The 18,281-nt window shown below is 46.3% G+C and overlaps 1 protein-coding gene across 2 annotated transcripts; it reads right to left on the minus strand.

Moving 5' to 3' along the window:
- Positions 1-958: 958 nt before the first annotated feature.
- On the minus strand, positions 959-16,967 carry CD63 (CD63 molecule). 2 transcript variants are annotated; one of them, XM_043969282.1, is made up of 9 exons: positions 16,640-16,967; positions 14,056-14,166; positions 7,164-7,239; positions 3,053-3,241; positions 2,707-2,781; positions 2,471-2,566; positions 1,772-1,912; positions 1,328-1,411; positions 959-1,132 (listed from the first exon to the last, which is right to left on the minus strand). In XM_043969282.1, exons 3-9 carry the CDS (start codon positions 7,227-7,229, stop codon positions 1,067-1,069), a joined length of 717 nt encoding a protein of 238 aa, XP_043825217.1. In that variant the 5' UTR covers positions 7,230-7,239; positions 14,056-14,166; positions 16,640-16,967; the 3' UTR covers positions 959-1,066. The 2 variants fall into 2 exon arrangements, with proteins under 2 accessions (XP_043825217.1, XP_043825216.1); XM_043969281.1 differs by lacking the exons at positions 14,056-14,166; positions 16,640-16,967 and adding an exon at positions 7,934-8,022.
- Between the last annotated feature and the right edge of the window lie 1,314 nt (positions 16,968-18,281).

Raw genomic sequence — 18,281 nt, forward strand, 5'->3', positions numbered from 1 at the left:
TACTTGGGTCCCCCCAGGAGGGTCTTAGCCTTTCTCCAGGCAGGTAAAAGGCACTACCTCCTTGGCAATCTCCCCAAGCCATTCTTCACTGGTACCCATTCCCTGTTGAAAGACTGGCATGGTGGGGGCAGTGAAAGGAAGCTTCTCCTGCAGGTATGACATTCCCTGTACAGGAAGTTATGGGGCATGTGTCCAGAATTTTTTCAGATCACTTCATCAGTGTATCCACACAGGGCACAGTCTGATCATGGGTGCCAGAGACTAAGAGGGAAGAAGCCAAGCCCTAGGTCCCCGTGGTGCCTTACTCCTTCCATTCCCAGCTGCTAATGATTCACCCCACCATTCCCAAAACTAAATTCCTGGTTTCTCCAAACCAACCTCCCTATACACTCACTCTCCCATAACTACCAAGAGGGCAAAAGGCCTGGAGGGAAATGAAGCATGGGAATGTGAGGGGAGAAAAATACCAGACATGGACACACAAGGAAAGGGTCATGGGAAAAGATGTGGAGATAAAGAGAAAGCATCATGATCTAGGGGAACGACCACTGGATTGAGAAATAAAGGACCCAGGTTAAAATTTGGGTTCTAGTATCCTTAGCAGATGTGTAATCATGAACAAGTCAACTTCCCCATTCTAGGCCTCAGATTAAATCATCTCTAAATTTTCTTCCAATACTGAATCATTTTATGATCCTAAGGGTGCAAGGAAAGGGGACAAAGAAGCAAATCCAGGACCTCAAGAACAAAAGGACCAGGGGCCATGGATCTTTTTTTTTTTTAGTGAGGCAATTGGGGTTAAGTGACTTGCCCAGGGTCACACAGCTAAGTAAGTGTTAAGTGTCTGAGGCCAGATTTGAATTCAGGTCCTCCTGACTCCAGGGCTAGTGCTCTATCCACTGCGCCACCTAGCTGCCCCTAATGGGCCATGGATCTTAAAGACAAACTGACACTTTGCTTCTTTTCAGAGTGAAAAAAAATAATTCATTTATTAATTGAAAAACCCAGGACACACTAGCCCACTCCCTTATTGCCATGAGAAGGTGGTGAGGGGCACAGAGGGACCCTACATCACTTCATAGCCACTTCGGATACTCTTCATGAGGCAGCAGGCAAAGATAACTCCCAGAATCTGGAAGGAAAGAAGTAGTGTAAGTGGTTGGGCAAGCATAATGAGGAACCTGACATGGGCAGAAAAGTACACTTTAGGGGAATGAGTCCAAGCAGAGGCAGACTGGCACTAGGGATGGCATATCCTTAGTACCCTGTTCCCCAAGAAACAGTAGACTCTGCTCCACCAACACACCCCCTCCAGGGACCCCCTCACCTCCACAAATGTGACACCAAGTGCTGCACCAGCCAACACTAAAGCTCTGTGCTTTAGCCAATTTCCGATCTTCTCCACACAGCCCTGGGAAGATGCAAGGGGCTTTCTTTCACAAACTCACCTTGCTCATTTATACCCTGTCCCCCAGCCTAGGCCCTACAAGTCTCATGTCTGTCCTCATTTTCACTCTCCCGTGCCTGTTGGCTGTCTTCAACCTCATACCAAACCCAACCTTTAGTTTCTTCAGATCACCAGTTCCCTGGGCTTCCCCAATCTCTTAGGCCCTCTTTGAGGTAAAGATCGGCGCTGCCCCACGCCCCCCCCCCCCTTCCTTCAGGTTCTTGCCATTTCACTTCAACTCCTCTAGTCTCCCTAATCCCCAAATCTTTTCTCTCCAGTCTTTCAGCCATGCTTAATCACCTAATCACCTCCCACCCCACATACTTCCTGATTAATGTCTGAAAGTTTGAAGCCATTTCCACAGCCTTGGGTGATATTGATGCAACAAGAGTCAGGAACCTTGTTCTTGGGCATGTGGGCCACATGCTCCCAGTCTGTATAATTCACTGCCCCACAGCATTTAAACTAGAGTGGAAAGAAAGATTGGTGAGGAGACTGGCAGAAAAAGGGGGAAGGCCCTCTGGGCCTGGCTCATGGGCCAGGGCTAACAACCCCTAATGCAAAAGGTGACTATCCAAGGCAAGCAGGTGTTGGGGGATTTGAAGGGAGCTGAAGAAAAAGAAGCCAACAGTAAGGTTGAAAGAGACTGGATTGGTGGATGTTGTGCCCAAAGCCTTCCTGGGTCATCCTATCCCACAACTATTCCTCCAGAGTGGCCTATCTCTAGGAAATTACTACTACCCAAAAACTCACATTAAAACAAAAACTTGGGGGCAGCTAGGTGGTATAGTGGATAGAGCACCAGCCTTGGATTCAGGAGGACCTGAGTTCAAATCCAGCCTCAGACACTTAACACCTACTAGCTGTGTGACCCTGGGCAAGTCACTTAACCCAAATTGCCTCACCAAAAAAAAAAACAACCCTTTATTGATGCTTTTTGGTTTTGTATCACAGTCATTTCTGGATAGAGCCCTCTCTCCCATCCTCCCTTCTCCACCCCACCCCACCCCACCCCAAACTCACTTCTTCCTGCAAATCATCAAAGAATTGTGTTGTGGTGTTACTTTTCTCATAGTTTTTCATTTCCTCCCGGAAGCTTTTGTCAAATTCTGACTTCACCTGGGAGATAGGGGAGGAGAAATATTGAAGGAGGCTCCTCTGCCAACCTCCACAATGATCATAGTGAGCTCTCTGGGAACCAGAGTCACATCCTACCATCCTAGGCCCAAACTCTATCCCTTTCATCACAATCTACTTACCTTGTCCCTGAAGATATATCCAGCAATGGCTGCAGCCACCTCTACTAGGACAATGAGGGACAGAAAGATGGCAAACTGAAAAAGAGAGGGGAATAAATGGGGGGAGAGAGGAGATGGACTCCCAGCTTAGGTTAGGGGTTAGTCCTGCCCACATCATTATTGTCATCATCTTCATCTCCCAAATTGTCCCCTATCCCTCACCTCCTATCTTTGCTATAGGATGATTCAACATCATTTTCATTCCCCCCATCCTGGTCACAGACCCCTGTCCTGTCTCCCCCATTATTCCTAATACACTGTTGCCCACTCCCCACAGTTATCCTTCAGCCTCTATGCCCCCTCTTACCGTGGTCATAAGACAGTAATTCTCCTTACAGGTAGCACAACATCCCAAAAAGGCCACAAAGAAGAGGAAGGTACCCACAGCTATGATGACAATAGGCACCACAGAGCCTGCCGTGGACCCAATGGGTATGGTCTGGTTCAAGGTGAATTGGACTGCCACGCCCACTGCAATCAGCCCCACAGCGCAGGCCTTCAAGAGCAGAGGCAGCAAGACATTAGGGTGGGGGTTGGGGTGGGGCCTAAAGCACTGCCCAGCTTGCCCCACCCAACACAAACACACTAGATACACTAGAGAAACAATGAATCCTGAAAAGTACACTCACAAAGGTCTTAAGACGACCCAAGTTCAAGACCTAGATCTAATACTTACCGACTTTATAACCCTCCACAAGTTATTGAATCTAATGGAGTACTCACTGATTGGGGAATAGCTAAACAAACTGTGTTATAGGGATGTCATGGAACATTATCCCATTAATAAGAACTGAAAAACACAAGGACCTGGGAGAATCATGGAAAACTTTTATGAACTGATGCAGGGCCACAAAAGCTGAACCAAAAGAACAATGTATCCCATTACTAGAACAATGTAAATGGAAACACTAAAAGGAAGTGGAAGTCTCAATTTCCATGAACAATTTGCTTACAGAGAAGAAGGCATGAAACACCTATGAATCCTACAGGTTCTAAATGTTTTATATGCAATCAGATGCAGCTGCTCAGTCAGTTTTGCTTGGCTACTTTTCTTTGTTTCAAGAGCAGGCTCAATGGAAAGGGGAGGTAAGGTAGATCAGGAAAATTCCATAATGTGTACCAAACAAAGAGATATATACATACATACATGTGTATGTATGTGTGTAAATATAGCTATATTTTTTATTCTTTTTTTTTCTTTTCTCTTGTCTCCCCCCCCAGGCAATCAGAGTTAAGTGACTTGCCCAGGGTCTCACAGCTAGTAAGTATCAAATGTCCAAGGTCAAATTTGAACTCAGGTCCTCCTGAATCCAGGACCAGTGCTTTATCCACTGCACCACCTAGCTGCCCCCATATAGCTATATCTTTATGTCACTTAACTTCCCTGTGCCTTAGGTTTGTTTGGTTTTGGGGGGTTTTTTTTGGTTGGGCAATGAGGGTTAAGTGACTTGCCCAAGGTCACACAGCTAGTAAGTGTCAAGTGTCTGAGGCTGGATTTGAACTCAGGTACTCCTGAATCCAGGGCCAATGCTCTATCCACTGCACCACCTAGCTGCCCCCCATGCCTTAGTTTTTATATCTGTAAAAATGAAGATAATGTTCTCACTACCTAACACTACAAATTGCAAGGAAAGTGATTTTATCAACTAGAGTACTATATAAATTTGAATAACCACCCTCTACATCTGAGCTCCCCAGAGTTTATAATGCATGATGTGTATGTGCTCATGCTTGTGCACAGCTAGGTGGCCCAGTGGATAGAGCACTGGACCTAGAATCAAAAAGACCAGAGTTCAAATCTGACCTTGGACATTTACTAGCTCTGTGACCCTGGGGGCAAATCACTTAATCCCTGCCTGCATAAAACTAGAGAAAGCGGGCAGCTAGTAGTAGATAGAGCCCTGGATTCAGGAAGACCTGAGTTCAGATGTGGTCTCAGACACTTGACACTTACTGGCTGTGTGACCCTGGGCAAGTCACTTAACCCCAATTGCCTCACTAAAAAAAATAAATAAAATAAAACTAGAGAAAGAACTGGCGAACTACTCCAGTATCAAGAGTCAGATACAACAACAAAAAAAGTGTGTATATATATGTATATGAATGTGTGTGTGTGTATTCCCTGATGCTAGAGTAGGATAGCTAGGTGATACAGTGAATAGACTCATCTTCCTGAGTCCAAATCTGGACTCAGACACTTCTAGCTATGTGAACTGAGCAAGTCACTTAACTAACCCTGTTTTCTTCAGTTTCTTCATCTGTAAAATGATCGGGAGAAAGAAATGGCAAACCACTCCATTATCTCTACCAAGAAAACCCCAAATGGGTCACGAAGAGATAGACACCACTGAAAAATGACCAAACAGTAAAAATGACCTTATATGTGTGTATATGTGTTGTGTGGATACATGTTGTTGTTCTTTAGTCCTGTCTGACTCTTCATGATCCCATGGGCCATACTGTTCATGGGGTTTTCATGACAAAGATACTGGAGTAGTTTGCCACTTCCTTCTCCAGTGGATTAAAGCAAACAGGTTAAGTGACTTGTCCAGGGTTACACAGCTAATAAGTGTCCAAGACAAGATTTGAATCACTTTTCCTGATTCCAGGCCAAGCACTGAGCCACCTAGCTGCCTCCTAGGCAAAAAGAGATTAAGCCACTTGGCAAGGGGTCAAACAGCTAGTAAATGTCTAAAGCCAGATTTGAACCCCCATCTTCCTGACTCCAGGCCCACAGCTCTATCCACTGAGCCATCTAGCTGCCTCAGAGTATGTGTATATGTGCATACAATTATACACAGATACAGACACAAATATATATCCATATATAGTCAGGAAAATTACTTATCCATTTACTTCCCCAATTCAGGATTACAGAATGGGATTGCTCATTCATAGTCAAAAGCAGTTGGGGGAGGGGCTTCCCAAAAAGAGGAAAAGGGAAGGCCCTGACCTACAATTACTCTTCCCCTACCCCAAGCCCCAGGGCTACCACTTCCCCCAAAACTCCCTCAGTCTAGGAATCCCTTTGAGCTTTCTTCAAGAACTGTTCAGGTGTTCCCCTACACAAGGCATTTCTAGATTTTCTCCTAACTCCAACCTACGGTCATTTTCTATCCATCTTCAGATTACTTCGTATCATTTTGTACCTGCTTTGTATTTACTTACCTGTGTTCATGGTTATGCCCCCCACCCCCCAGTAATCACTGTAAGGGCCTCTCCTTCGGGCAAGGACTTTCACTTTTCTTGAGGGGGGGGGCTGATCATTGTATCCATAGTGCTGGCACATAGTAGGTACTTAAAATGTTTACTGAACTAAATGCAATTCAACTGAACCCTCCTCTTAGACCCAAATGCCCAACTAGAAATAATGGAAAGAAATACAAGCCTAACCCCAAGGCACACATTCCTGACTTCTCAATGACACCAATGTCCTGTCCCATGACAAACCCCCAAGGTATCTCTTTGATTCCTTAGCTCCCTGCCTTCGCCTCTGCCCCATGCCCTCCAAGAGGCTGGGCATTGCTCATGATGCCACCTCTCCCCACCCCCACCCCCCTACACACACACATACACACACACACACACACACACTCTCCATTCCTTTCTTTCCCAATCCCTCCACTTGACTCTCTGCTACTTGCCCCAGAAACAGGGCAATACCTCTCCTCTGGCTTGCTACCAGTGTGGCTCCTGGTTTACAAATGATCTCAATCAGGTTAGAAAGGGAGGTTAGAGCATTATTTCTTCTAAGGCAAACAAATTCTTCCCTTCTCTTGGGGCAAAAGTAGGATTAGAGGATGGTGACAAAAGGGTCGCCTAAGGCTTAGAGCTTGGACCTCCCCAGATCAGAATTCATACAGGGATTCATTCCATCACTCCAACTCCGGGTTTGAAAGAAGTTAAAGACTGAGGAGGCAGGGGTGGGAGCTTGCAGAAGATAGCATCTGGCCGTTGTCTAGTTGCCCCACTGCCCATTACTACAGTTAGTTGGGTCACCAGACAGGAAGGGGCTCAGAGACTAAGGGGGCAGGGGAAGAGAATGGATGCACTGGGGAGCTTGAGGTAAACCAAAATGGCTAGAACACATAAGGGGTTCCTAAAAGAGGGGGGGTGGGGGCTGTCCTATATTTGCCTTCTAGCTGATCTCACACTTGGTTCTCCAACCTACCACACACTCCATCCCAGGCCTTCCCCACACCAGAAGTCCCTCCTATTCCCAAAGCCATGTTAGTTCCCCCTCAAGACTTACCCTAGAAGTTGCCCCCGATTTGACCCAGAAATCCAGCTTCCACTTCCCCACAAGACAATCCTTGACCGGCCCACTTCCACAACCCCCCCCCACACACACACACACACGCTCCCACCTCCTCCTACCAGCCCCCCACCCCACCCACACTGCCCCCATGCCCGCTTACCCAGAAGGCCAACACTAAGACATAGAGCAGAAACTTGACACATTTCATTCCTCCTTCTACTGCCATGGCTGCTGGCCTGGGGGAGTGAGGAAACAGGGGAGAATGATCAGCAGCGGCTGGTGGGGGAGGGGACCCCGGCTTCCGGGATCCCAGCCCAGAGGGACTTCCCAGCCAGTCCCCCCATTCCCGGCCCCTCCCACCCGGAAACAGGCGGTCAGCTCCACGTCTCCCAGCCCCCTCCCCTGGAGCCTGGGGTCTGATGGGCAGGGAAGCTCAGAACCCCATCTCCAGCTGGCCTGGCCCCCGCAGCTCCCGCCTCCTCTGCCGAGAAGGGAACATTCGAAGGAAAGGAAGACTCCGACCGGACCCGCTGACAACGGGCTGGACAGAGAGGTTCCAACCTCAACAACAGCCCACGCCCCAGTGCACAATTTGCTCCCTCGGTATTCCCCTCTTCCAGCCTCAGACGCTCTCCCCCCCTCCCCAATGTGTCCTTTCCCCCAAGCCCCTGCTCCTCTTACCCCACACCACCCAAACACCCCCCTCAAAAACAAAAGTTTGGCCGCCCCACTGCCTGGAAGTTCGAAATAAAGTTTCTAAAGACGTGAGCACATAGTTGAAAGACCAAGGAGGGTTGGGGAGGGCGGGGGATGGGGAGCGAGATGGTGGAGGGCGGCACAGACCCAAGAAAGTGAATCTCTACCCCCTTCTCCACCACTTGGAGGTCGTAAATGAGCCCCTGGTCCCAGCCTCCAGCCCACAAGCCTCACCTGGTCTCCCCGAGGCTCTGAGATCCTCTCCCCGCAGCTGTTCCTGGTCCCTCTCTCTCTGCTCCGACCCCAACTGTGGCCCCGCCCGCCACGGCCCCGCCCCGGCTCCAGCCACCAATGCCCCCTCCCCCGCTGGGTGTCTGGCCGCCTCATGTGACGCGGGAGCAGCTGGAGCCTGAGTCACCCGGACTAGAAAGAAGAGAGCGCCCCCCTAACACACAACACGCCCCCACTTTGGTCACTCTTCTCCTGCTTGCCCCACCCTCCCTTGGGGCCTTCCAGCTTTCCGAGGTGTCTCCAGCCCCGGAACTGCAAGGTGGGCCCTGTCCCTCCAGCAGAAGTGGCCGCTGTGCTCCCACACTCACTTCTTCTAATAGGACCTTGGACGAGTCACCCTCCCTCCCAGGCCCTCAGCTTATTCGCTCCTAAACTGAAGACTGACTGAACTCCGATCCCTAGCACTTCTTTCTATTAATCGAGGTGGAAGAGCAGGATTCCAGAGAGCCGGAAAATCTCCTCTTCTCCTCTCCTCCTCTCCAAAGCTGAGAGGAAAGGAGAAAAATCGATTAAACTTCTCCATCATTTTATAGATCTGGAGGACAATGACTTCGAGTTAGGAGGGATCAAGCTGCTGAGTCAGAGGAGAGACTGGGACGTCATACCTGAGTCTTAGTGCCAACAGACACCCAAATCCAATAGCAAAGTTACATACATGTCGGCTTCAATTTCCCGAAAAGGATTTACCACTGAGCCATTTTTAGCAATTTTAGGAGATGGGGGCAAGAGGAAGAGTTACACAAGTTACTTCTCCAGTTTATTGTCATTTCTCTAAGGCTAAAGCTCCATCCCTCTGAGAACAGTGAAAATGCCGGTAGCATGTAATCTCCTTGAAGACAAGTGACAATTTGGTAGTGGTTGTTATTGGGTTTTTGTTGTTTATTAAAATCCTCAGGGCCAGGGGCAGCTAGGTGGCACAGTGGATAGAGCACCGGCCCTGGAGTCAGGAGTACCTGAGTTCAAATCAGGCCTCAGACACTTAACACTTACTAGCTGTGTGACCCTGGGCAAGTCACTTAACCCCAATTGCCTCACTAAAAAAAAAAATCCTTAGGGCCCAGCACAGTGTTTTTTAGACAGTAGGCACTGATACACATTGGACTGAATTCTAGGGATTGGAGAATACTAGAGGAGTTGGAGAGAGGAGCAAGGAAGACATGAGCATCTCTATGCCCCCTCCTGGGGGGTGAGGAAAAGAGCGTTTCTTGTTATCCCAACTTTTGAACCAAACTCATAGGTTGAGAGAGAGGGATTGTAGATTAGAGATAGAAGAGACCATAAAGATCATGTTAATGTGGGGAAAATAAAGCCCAGAAAAGCTAAGTGACCTGCCCAAGGTCACACAGGTGATGAGACAGGACACAAATCCATTTCCTGACTACGGATCCAGTGTTCTCTCCATGCAAGAAGTTTAGACTGCACCGTCACCCTCCAAATTCCCCATCCTTTCACATCAAAGCATAGCAGCAAAAGAGGCCTCCCACCCTCCACTCTTGTCAGGTCCCAGTGGGAAGGTACTGAAAGGTAGAAACAAAGGAAATATGGAAAACAGACAGGGAAGAGGAAAACAAGAAGCCCGGGTCTCACATCCCACACAAAGGAATCAACCAATCTTGCCTCTATCTTCCTTTCTTTGAGAGTGAGTAGAGCTTATGTTGCTTCTCCTAGGGGAAGAAAGAAGACAGGGAATATCTGGGGACAGGGCTAAGTGAATGTCATGGGTAGACGTTCTTAACTTTTTTTTATGTCACAAGACTTTTTCATAGTCTACTGAATCCTATATGATATATTATGTATTGTGTTTAAATGCATGAAATAGGAAACCAATGATGTTGAAATAGTTATCAAGACGTTTTAAAGACCAAATTTTCAGACTCCAGGGTAAGAATCTTTCTTCTAGGGGAAGTTACTTTGAGAGGGCAGCAAAGGGAGAGCTGAAGCTGGAGTTTAAGATAATGTTGGGGTGGGGCAGCTAGGAGGCATAGTGGATAAAGTACCGGCCCTGGATTCAGGAGTACCTGAGTTCAAATTCGGCCTCAGACACTTGACACTTACTAGCTGTGTGATCCTGGGCAAGTCACTTAACCCTCATTGCCCTGCAAAAACCCCCCAAAAACAAAAAAGATAATGTTGGGGACCACAGCTCCAGGGGACTGGGGAGACAGCTAAATACAGCAAATGAAAAATGGAGGGGAGGGATGGGGAAGGACAGTCAAGACAAATGCCAAGAAAGACAAAGATGTAAACTTTGTTCATTCTCAAAATAAGTCTGTAATAAGTTAAAGAGGTTATTTTCTGTGCCTAGAGTCTTGGATTCCCCGGCAATGAACACAGACTAGCTCACCCATAAGTACCAGAAAGAAGGCTATAGAAAATACACTGATTTGGAGAAGATGTGGGAAAACTGGGATGCTATTACACTGTTGGTGGAGTTGTGAAAAGATCCAACAATTCTGAAGGGCAATCTGGAACTATGCCCAAAGGCTACAGAACTAGGCATACCCTTTGATCCAGCAATACCACTATTAGGTTTATATCCCAAAGACATCCCCCAAAAGAGAAAAAGACCTATTTGTACAAAATTATTTATAGCAGCTCTTTTTGTGATGGCTAAGAATTGGAAATCAAAAGAATGCCCATCAATTGGGGAATGGCTAAACAAACTGTGGTATATGATGGTGATGGAATATTATTGTGCTATAAGAAATAACAAGCAAGATGATTTCAGAAAGGCCTGGAAAGACTTGTATGAACTGATGTATAGTGAAGTGAGCAGAACCAAGAGAACCTTGTGCACAGAGATAGCAATATTGTTTGATGAAGAACTGTGAATGACTTATCAATTCCCAGCAATACAATGATCCAAGACAATCCCAAAGTGATGTAGGAGGCAAAAAAGGATTAACAGAAAAATCTAAGATCCAAGCTCTAATTCAGATATGAGCTCTAAGAGGGATTCAGACAAGGATAACTTACAAATCAGGATATCAGGATGCTAGGTTCGCATACCCATATAAATCAGTACCCATAACAGGAACAGAGGGAGCTAGGTCGTGGAGACATGAAGACTATAACAATAAAGGAAATGACAGACTATAGAAACTTAGACCAAAAATAAATGAAAAATGAATATATTTTGAAACCAGCCATGAGAACCAGAAAGAGACATGCGCAGAAAAGGTCAAATTTGTCCCCAGATTCACCTTATGACATGTAAACCCCCAAAACACACCTCCAAAGAAAAAGATACCTGCCTCAGGGGTTGGCTTAGGACCCTGGAACTCCAATTTAGGATAACACCCCCCCCCCCGTACCTCCCAAAGGTGGAGAATATTATAATGAGGACAGGCCTACCTCTGTACCTCCCTAAAGTGGAGATTATTATAATGAGACTGATAAATCAGTTTATCCATACTATAAATATAACTTTCTTTTCTTTCACTATTCAAGAGATACCTTTCCATTATTCTAGTTCTCTCCCTGTGGTCACCCACAGTATTGCAATAAAACTTGGGAAACTGAGTCACTGAGTCTTGAAATTTTTTTGGGATGACTCACAATCAATTGGACCCCAAATTCCATCCCACATCACCAGGAGCTTATGGAGGGGAGGAGAAGAGGGGAGGGCGAGGTCAGACCTGCACTTGAGGAAAATCGATTTGGCGGCTCTATGAAGACAGGAGAGGGGAGAGATTCGGGGCAGGAGACCAAAGTGGCAAAATGGCAGCAGTGTTTAGAAAACCAAAACGACAGTAAAAGGAAAAACCCTAAGTGGTATGTAATGGGGCTTCACTCATTCTTCGACAATCCTCTCCTCCTGGTCTTTGTGTATAGAAAGGCACATGTTTGTTGACATTTGTCAAGTTCATAATAAAAATGTCGATTTGACCCCAAATTCCATCCCCCATCAAAAGAACTAATGATGAAACATACTATCAACCTCCAAAGAAAGAACTGATATTATGGAACACAGACTGAAGCATGCTATTTTTCACTTTCTTTCATTTTTTCTATTATTCAAGTTTTCTTGTACAAAATGACTAATATGGTCATGCTTTACATAATTTCACATGTATAACCTATATCCGATTGCTTACCTCCTCAGGGAGTGGGGAGGGAAGGGAAGGAAGGAGGGATAAAATTTGGAACTCAAAACTATAAATAAAAATATTTATTATTTTAAAAAAAAAGAAAATACATTGAATCGAAAGGAGCAGAAGGGAGGGGGCAGCTAGGAGGCGCAGTGGATAAAGCACCGGCCCTGTTTTCAGGAGGACCTGAGTTCAAATCCAGCCTCAGACACTAGACACTTAGTAGCTGTGTGACCCTGGGCAAGTCACTTAACCCCCCATTGCCCCACAAAAAAAAGAGAGCAGAAGGGGCACCTTTAAGGGGAAATCCAATTTTCCTATAATCCATGGATTTGATAACATGCCCAGCAGAGCCCTTCAGAATCAACTCCAAGTTATTACAGTCCAGGTATGACACAAAACCATTTATCTGGGCCCACAACTTTGGGCTCCTGGAAGTGGTTGGTGGTAACTAACCTTAGGTCCATCAAGGCCCTTTGGTAGGCTGCCTGCTGGCTCTGCCACACCCCAGTCTAGTGCCAGAGTAGAATATTTGGATTGTAGATGTTCTAGGTAAAGAACATACCCTCAGAGAAGACAGGTCTTTTGGAGCCAGAGGCTATAGATAAAACATCCACTTGTCTGCTGGGTCAATGCCTTTCCTTCCATCCACTCACCATCACCACACTCAGGTAAATAAAGAGCTCGACAGTGACAGGTATCTAAGTGTCTTGTATGAGAGATTCAAGTAAACTTAAGACTTCTACCTTCAGAAGGAAGGGGAGAGATGGGAAGACATTGGAAGGGGAGGAATGGAAAAGGCAGATGTGGGGATAAAGAATAGAAAAAGAGAAATGGAGATGGGAAACAAATGAGGGATAGAGTAAGAGAAAGATTGGCAATGGGGAAAGATGCAGTAAAATGAATTTGAGACCAGAGGGATTGGATTCGGATCCCAAATACCACCAGTGTGACCTTGGACAAGTCACTTCTCATTGGGTCTCAATATCCCCATCTGTAAATTGAGAGAAGTCGGACTAGATGACCCAATATATGACCTCCCTCATTCTGAATACTTTGCCTATCTTCTTATAGGCCCTGGGATCCCTCATCCATCTAACCCTTGATTCCTCCAATTCATCCATAGGCCTCTCTGACTTTCCAATCACGTCATGCACCTCTGTTCATTCATTCAACATATATTTCATAAGCATGAATTATGAATCAAATGTTGTGTTATGCGCCAGAGATACAAAGATGAAAAAATTATACAGTCCCCTACTGCTAAGTACAGTTTATACTCTAGTAGGGGAATGAGATAGGTGCACAAATGAATATAATTTAGAATATGAAAAATAGGGGCAGCTAGATGGCTCAGTGGATAAAGCACTGGCCTTGGATTCAGGAGGACCTGAGTTCAAATTCAGCCTCAGACACTTGACACTAGCTGTGTGACCCTGGGCAAGTTACTTAACCCTCACTGCCCTGCAAAAAAAAAAAAAAGAATAAGAAAAATACTTAGATGCCAAACAGAGAAAAAAAATAGGGAGAGGCCTTCTAATAATAATTCTGATTTCTATACTACTTTACTGTTTTAAAAGTTCTTTCTTGGGGCAGCAAGGTGGCGCATTGGATAGAGCACCAGCCCTGGATTCAGGAGGACCTGAGTTCAAGTCTGACCTCAGACACTTGACACTTACTAGCTGTGTGACCCTAGACAAGTCACTTAACCCCAAGTGCCTCACACACACAAAAAAAAGTTCTTTCTTTACTACCCTGTTAGGTTTTACTTACAATAATAGCCCAGAGAAGAAAGGTGAGATAAGTGCCAACATCCCCATTTTATAGAATAGGGAAACCAAAACTTCGGGAAGTTAAGTGTCTTCCCCATGGTAACACAAATAGAAAATAAGGGAGCAAGGATTTGAACCTCCTCAATCAGCATAGTTAGTGGTTTAAAGTCAGAGGAGAAATGTACATCTGTTCCCATCTTACCTTCTCTTCAATGAACAGGTGGAATAGTGGTGCCTCCTGCTGGCAGGGCTGAGCAACACAGTCTGCTCTGGATACAGTTTCCAACAAGGTTATGAAGACCCAGCCATAGCTCTAGTGGAAAGGAGGGAGAAGGGAGTAGAAAAACAGGAGTCAAAGGCCCCTAACATCTGTGTCTTCATGAGAAATGTTCAGAGGCAGAAGTTCTTAACCTTTTTGTGTATTGGACCCCTTTAAGCCAGCAGACCCTTTCTCATATAATGATTTTACATACATACAAAGATATAGGATTGCGGGGCAGCTAGGTGGCGCAGTGGATAAAGCACCGGCTCTGGATTCAGGAGGACCTGAGTTCAAATCCGGCCTCAGACACAACACTTACTAGCTGTGTGACCCTGGGCAAGTCACTTAACCTCAATTGCCTTACCAAAAAAAACAAGCAAAGATATAGGATTGCAAAGGAAACCAACTATACTGAAATAGTCATCAAAATGTTAAAAAAAAAAATTCACAGACCCCAGATTTAAGACCCTTTTAAAAAAGGGAGACACAACACATAAGAGATTTCAGCTGCAAGTGAGATTAGAAAGGTCCTTGGGGTCCTCTGGATGGAGCAGAAAAACAGATGATAATTAATCTTCTTTAGTTTCGCTTCCATTGATAAAACTCTTATCTATTTCCGATGTTGAGTCATTTGAGAGGGCAAAAGACTTTGGTGGTGAGGACTTTCATTTCTTGGTCTTCAATAAGTGGACTGCCAAAGTGAGTTGAGGAGGGCAGGGAGATCTGGGAGAGCCACGGCACCTGCAGAGGTGTCTACAGGAAGGATGCTCTCCTAAATGATCAGTGCTTTGGGGTGGGAGTGGGGAAGAAGAAAAGGGAGGCCATACTCTTGGGCTTCTTTGCCTGTCTTGGTCATCGTCAGGAGGGGGAGGATATCAGGGCTCTTCTTTACATGAGTTGCCTCCCTTGATGATTGCTGGGGCAATGAGGCCAGAAGCCAAGGGGAGGTTGTGACATTCCCACGCCTCTTGGGTGGCAGGGTCCTGCACTGTCTCCACTGGGATCTGATGTGAGGTGGTAGTTGGCCTGGTAGCTTTCTTGCTCTCTCTCCCTCTCTCCCTCTCTCTCTCTCTCTCTCTCTCTCTCTCTCTCTCTCTCTCTCTCGCTCTCTCTCGCTCTCTCGCTCTCTCGCTCTCTCTCGCTCTCTCGCTCTCTCGCTCTCTCGCTCTTGCTCTCGCTCTTGCTCTCGCTCTCTCTTCTTCTAGAGACTCTCTGGACTCAGCTTCTTCATCTATAAAGTGATGAGCAATCTGTAAAATGAAGGCTTTGTACTAGATGACCTCCAGTGTCTAAATTTATGATCCTATGAGGCCTGGAAAAGTTACAGAGAGAAAGCATATTAAGATGAACTATTGAGGAAATCAAAGGAAGAACAGTCAAAAGCAACTAACTCCATGGCTAGTTAAGGAAAGACATTTGAGGAGGATTTCGGAGGAGTCATTACTTGGGGGGAGTGGGGAGGACAACACATATAATTCAGAGGAAAACTCCATCAAGCCTTGAGAGTCCAAGTGTTAAGGGAGGCTAAATAGAGAGTCAGGATAAAACAGTATAAATAGCAGGAACTACTTCATGAAGAGGTCAAAAGAGACTTTGAACAGAGAAGCAGGAAAGACATAGCAATCATTGTCAAAACAAGGCGGCTTGGGGGCAGCTAGGTGGCGCAGTGGATAGAGCACCGGCCCTGGATTCAGGAGGACCTGAGTTCAAATCCGACCCCAGACACTTAACACTTACTAGCTGTGTGACCCTGGGCAAGTCACTTAACCCCAATTGCCTCACCAAAAAAACAAAAACAAAAACAAGGCGGCTTGTGAAATCACAAGGGTATTATGAGGACCAAAGTGGAGGGAAGGGTGGGGCACTGCTAAGAACTTGGGTACAGGGAAAGGAATGAACTTCTTTCAGAGCTAGGTATTCTTAGCCACCTCCTTTGTGCACACCCCTTCCCCATACAACTTCCAACTTCACTGGGGAGAGCTGAGTCAGAAAGGGTTAACCAAATGGAGAGGTAGCCCATGCCAAGTAATTATACAGAGCTTCGAAGGCGGTGTTAATTCCTCTCTTGGGATTCCATGGTTTGGGGTTAGAGATTTGAGAGATGTATGTTTTCCACTCCTCCCACATACCACCATTTAACCCAGAATAGCTTCCCAATGCCACATTCCTACAGGATGCTGGAGGAGGGAGACAGATCCTCTCTAGAGTAGCCTCTTCCTTTCAGTCATTTCTTTCCCTCCCCACCCAGGGCCCGGGCTCCCTCAGGTATGAGCAAAGGAGGCTATGAGAATCCACTTTCTTAGAAATTTGGACCTCTAAATTGAGGCAGGGCAGGATGTCTCAAGAGAGCCTTGGAGGCAGGACAGAGAAGATAGTTGAGGCTTCCCATCAAGATATACCTCTCCTCCAGGTACCTCACCCGCCCCCTTACTGAGCCCTTGCCCTTTAAAAGGGTTGGCTTTGAGATCCTGATTGGGAACGGAGGGGATGGGAAACCTGGCAGCAATTCCCTATAGCCACCTACCCTTGCTGTGTGGATGCTGACTGTTTCTGGGTTAGGAGCAGATGGTTTCCAGCTACAGATTCTGGTTGTCCCAGGCTCTGAATGTGGATTATCAGACTCCCAAAATACTGCACCTTCTCTTCCCGGTAGGTCCAATCCTTGGGCCCTCAAGAACAGCACTCTCCCTCTGTTTCCACACGTGCATGCATGAGCACAGAGATGAGCATGTACACACTCCACACACAGACATACACAAACACACATGTGCGCACATGTTTCACCCCTTCATATTCTACCAACCTATACCTGTTTCTGTCCAGATACTGCCCTTCACATCCTTCCACCTACACCCCTCAATCCTGATTCTCCTAGGACCCTGCCTACTTTTGCTAGGGACCAGTCAGGACCTTGAAGGAGGTGGGCCTGACTGTTGCCTAGGTAACGTTATGACATCACGGGGGTGCCCCTGGTTAGGGTAAAGTTGCCTAGGAAACCAGAATAGGGGGCGGAGTCTCAAGTCTATGTAGGAGTATTTCGGGGTGGGGAAAAGAAGCCAGGTGTCCTTCACACTCTCTCCTCCTTTGCCTCCTAAACATCAAGTGGTGCCCCCTTCTCCAGGTTTAGGGCCAGTCTGGGGCTAAACACCAGATGACCCTAAAGTATCTGACTGGAGATCTCAGTAGCTTAACCATTCCACCTGGACATCATAGAGTTTGAATGGGCAGCAGGGAATGAATGTGACAAGGAAAGGGTCTGTGGCCCAGAATTATTGAACACAGGGATAAGAGCTAAGTGACATGAAAGGAAGCAAGAAGTTATTTGAATGGAAAAAGAGGACCCTGGGAAATTAGCCTTGATTCTGACACAACGGCCTTGTGATGACCTCGGGCAAGTCCCTTGACCTCTCTGAGCCTCAGGTTCCCCATTTGTAAAATAAGGGCATTCGATTAGCTGTATTATCTACTTTATCTTTGCCAAGACCTTACCATTTGATGGTCCTTCTCATTCTTCAACTCTGATTTCTAAGATATAAATGAGTATATTTGACTCCATTACCATCACCACCACCCTAGGAGGTGCAGTTTGGAGTCTGTCCACCAGAGGGCAGAATTGTCTGATGATTGGACTAGCTAGAGGTTAAAGCAATCAGGCATCTATGGGGTCAAAGGGGGGAGGGGTGGACCCCAGGTGGTAAAAACTGGAGCCTCTAAGAAATGGGTAGTACCCATGCTTTCTTACTGTTCGTTCTGTAGCCCTGGATCCCACACACCTTCGTACATAGCCACAAAGGCTGATTTAACTTGCTCTCTAGTCTTAACTGGAAGCAGCTGGAACACTGCTTTATGAGAATCTGAGATTTCCCTCCCATGTTCTGATTGGTCTAAAGAGGAAGAGGGAGCCAGTGGGTCCCTCTCTTCCAGAACTGCCTCCCCTCTCCCCGTTTCCCCCCTTCAAAGTTTCTGTAACCCACTGCCCAATCCCCTTCCTCTTGCCAAAATGATTCTCCCTCTAACATGGACCCTTCCAGCTCTTCTCCAATCTAACTAAAGAGAATACATCAAGTATAGATTATAAATTCTATGAGGATGGGGGCTATAGCATTTTTCATCTTTATATACTCAAAGAATCACTTTAGATCCTCATTGGGATTCTTATACCAATG

The sequence above is a fragment of the Dromiciops gliroides genome, chromosome 5 (genome assembly GCF_019393635.1).
Source record: "Dromiciops gliroides isolate mDroGli1 chromosome 5, mDroGli1.pri, whole genome shotgun sequence".
In the NCBI taxonomy this organism is placed as follows: Eukaryota; Metazoa; Chordata; class Mammalia; order Microbiotheria; family Microbiotheriidae; genus Dromiciops; species Dromiciops gliroides.

Bases quoted from the DNA above. Each gene is read 5' to 3' on its own strand.
- CD63 (XM_043969282.1), bottom strand. From the start codon at position 7,229: ATGGCAGTAGAAGGAGGAATGAAATGTGTCAAGTTTCTGCTCTATGTC. The intron at 2,567-2,706 runs GTAAGTAGATTG...CCTATCTCCCAG, and splicing joins GATATATCTTCAGGGACAAG to GTGAAGTCAGAATTTGACAA. The intron at 1,133-1,327 runs GTGAGGGGGTCC...CTTTCCTTCCAG, and splicing joins TTGGTGTCACATTTGTGGAG to ATTCTGGGAGTTATCTTTGC.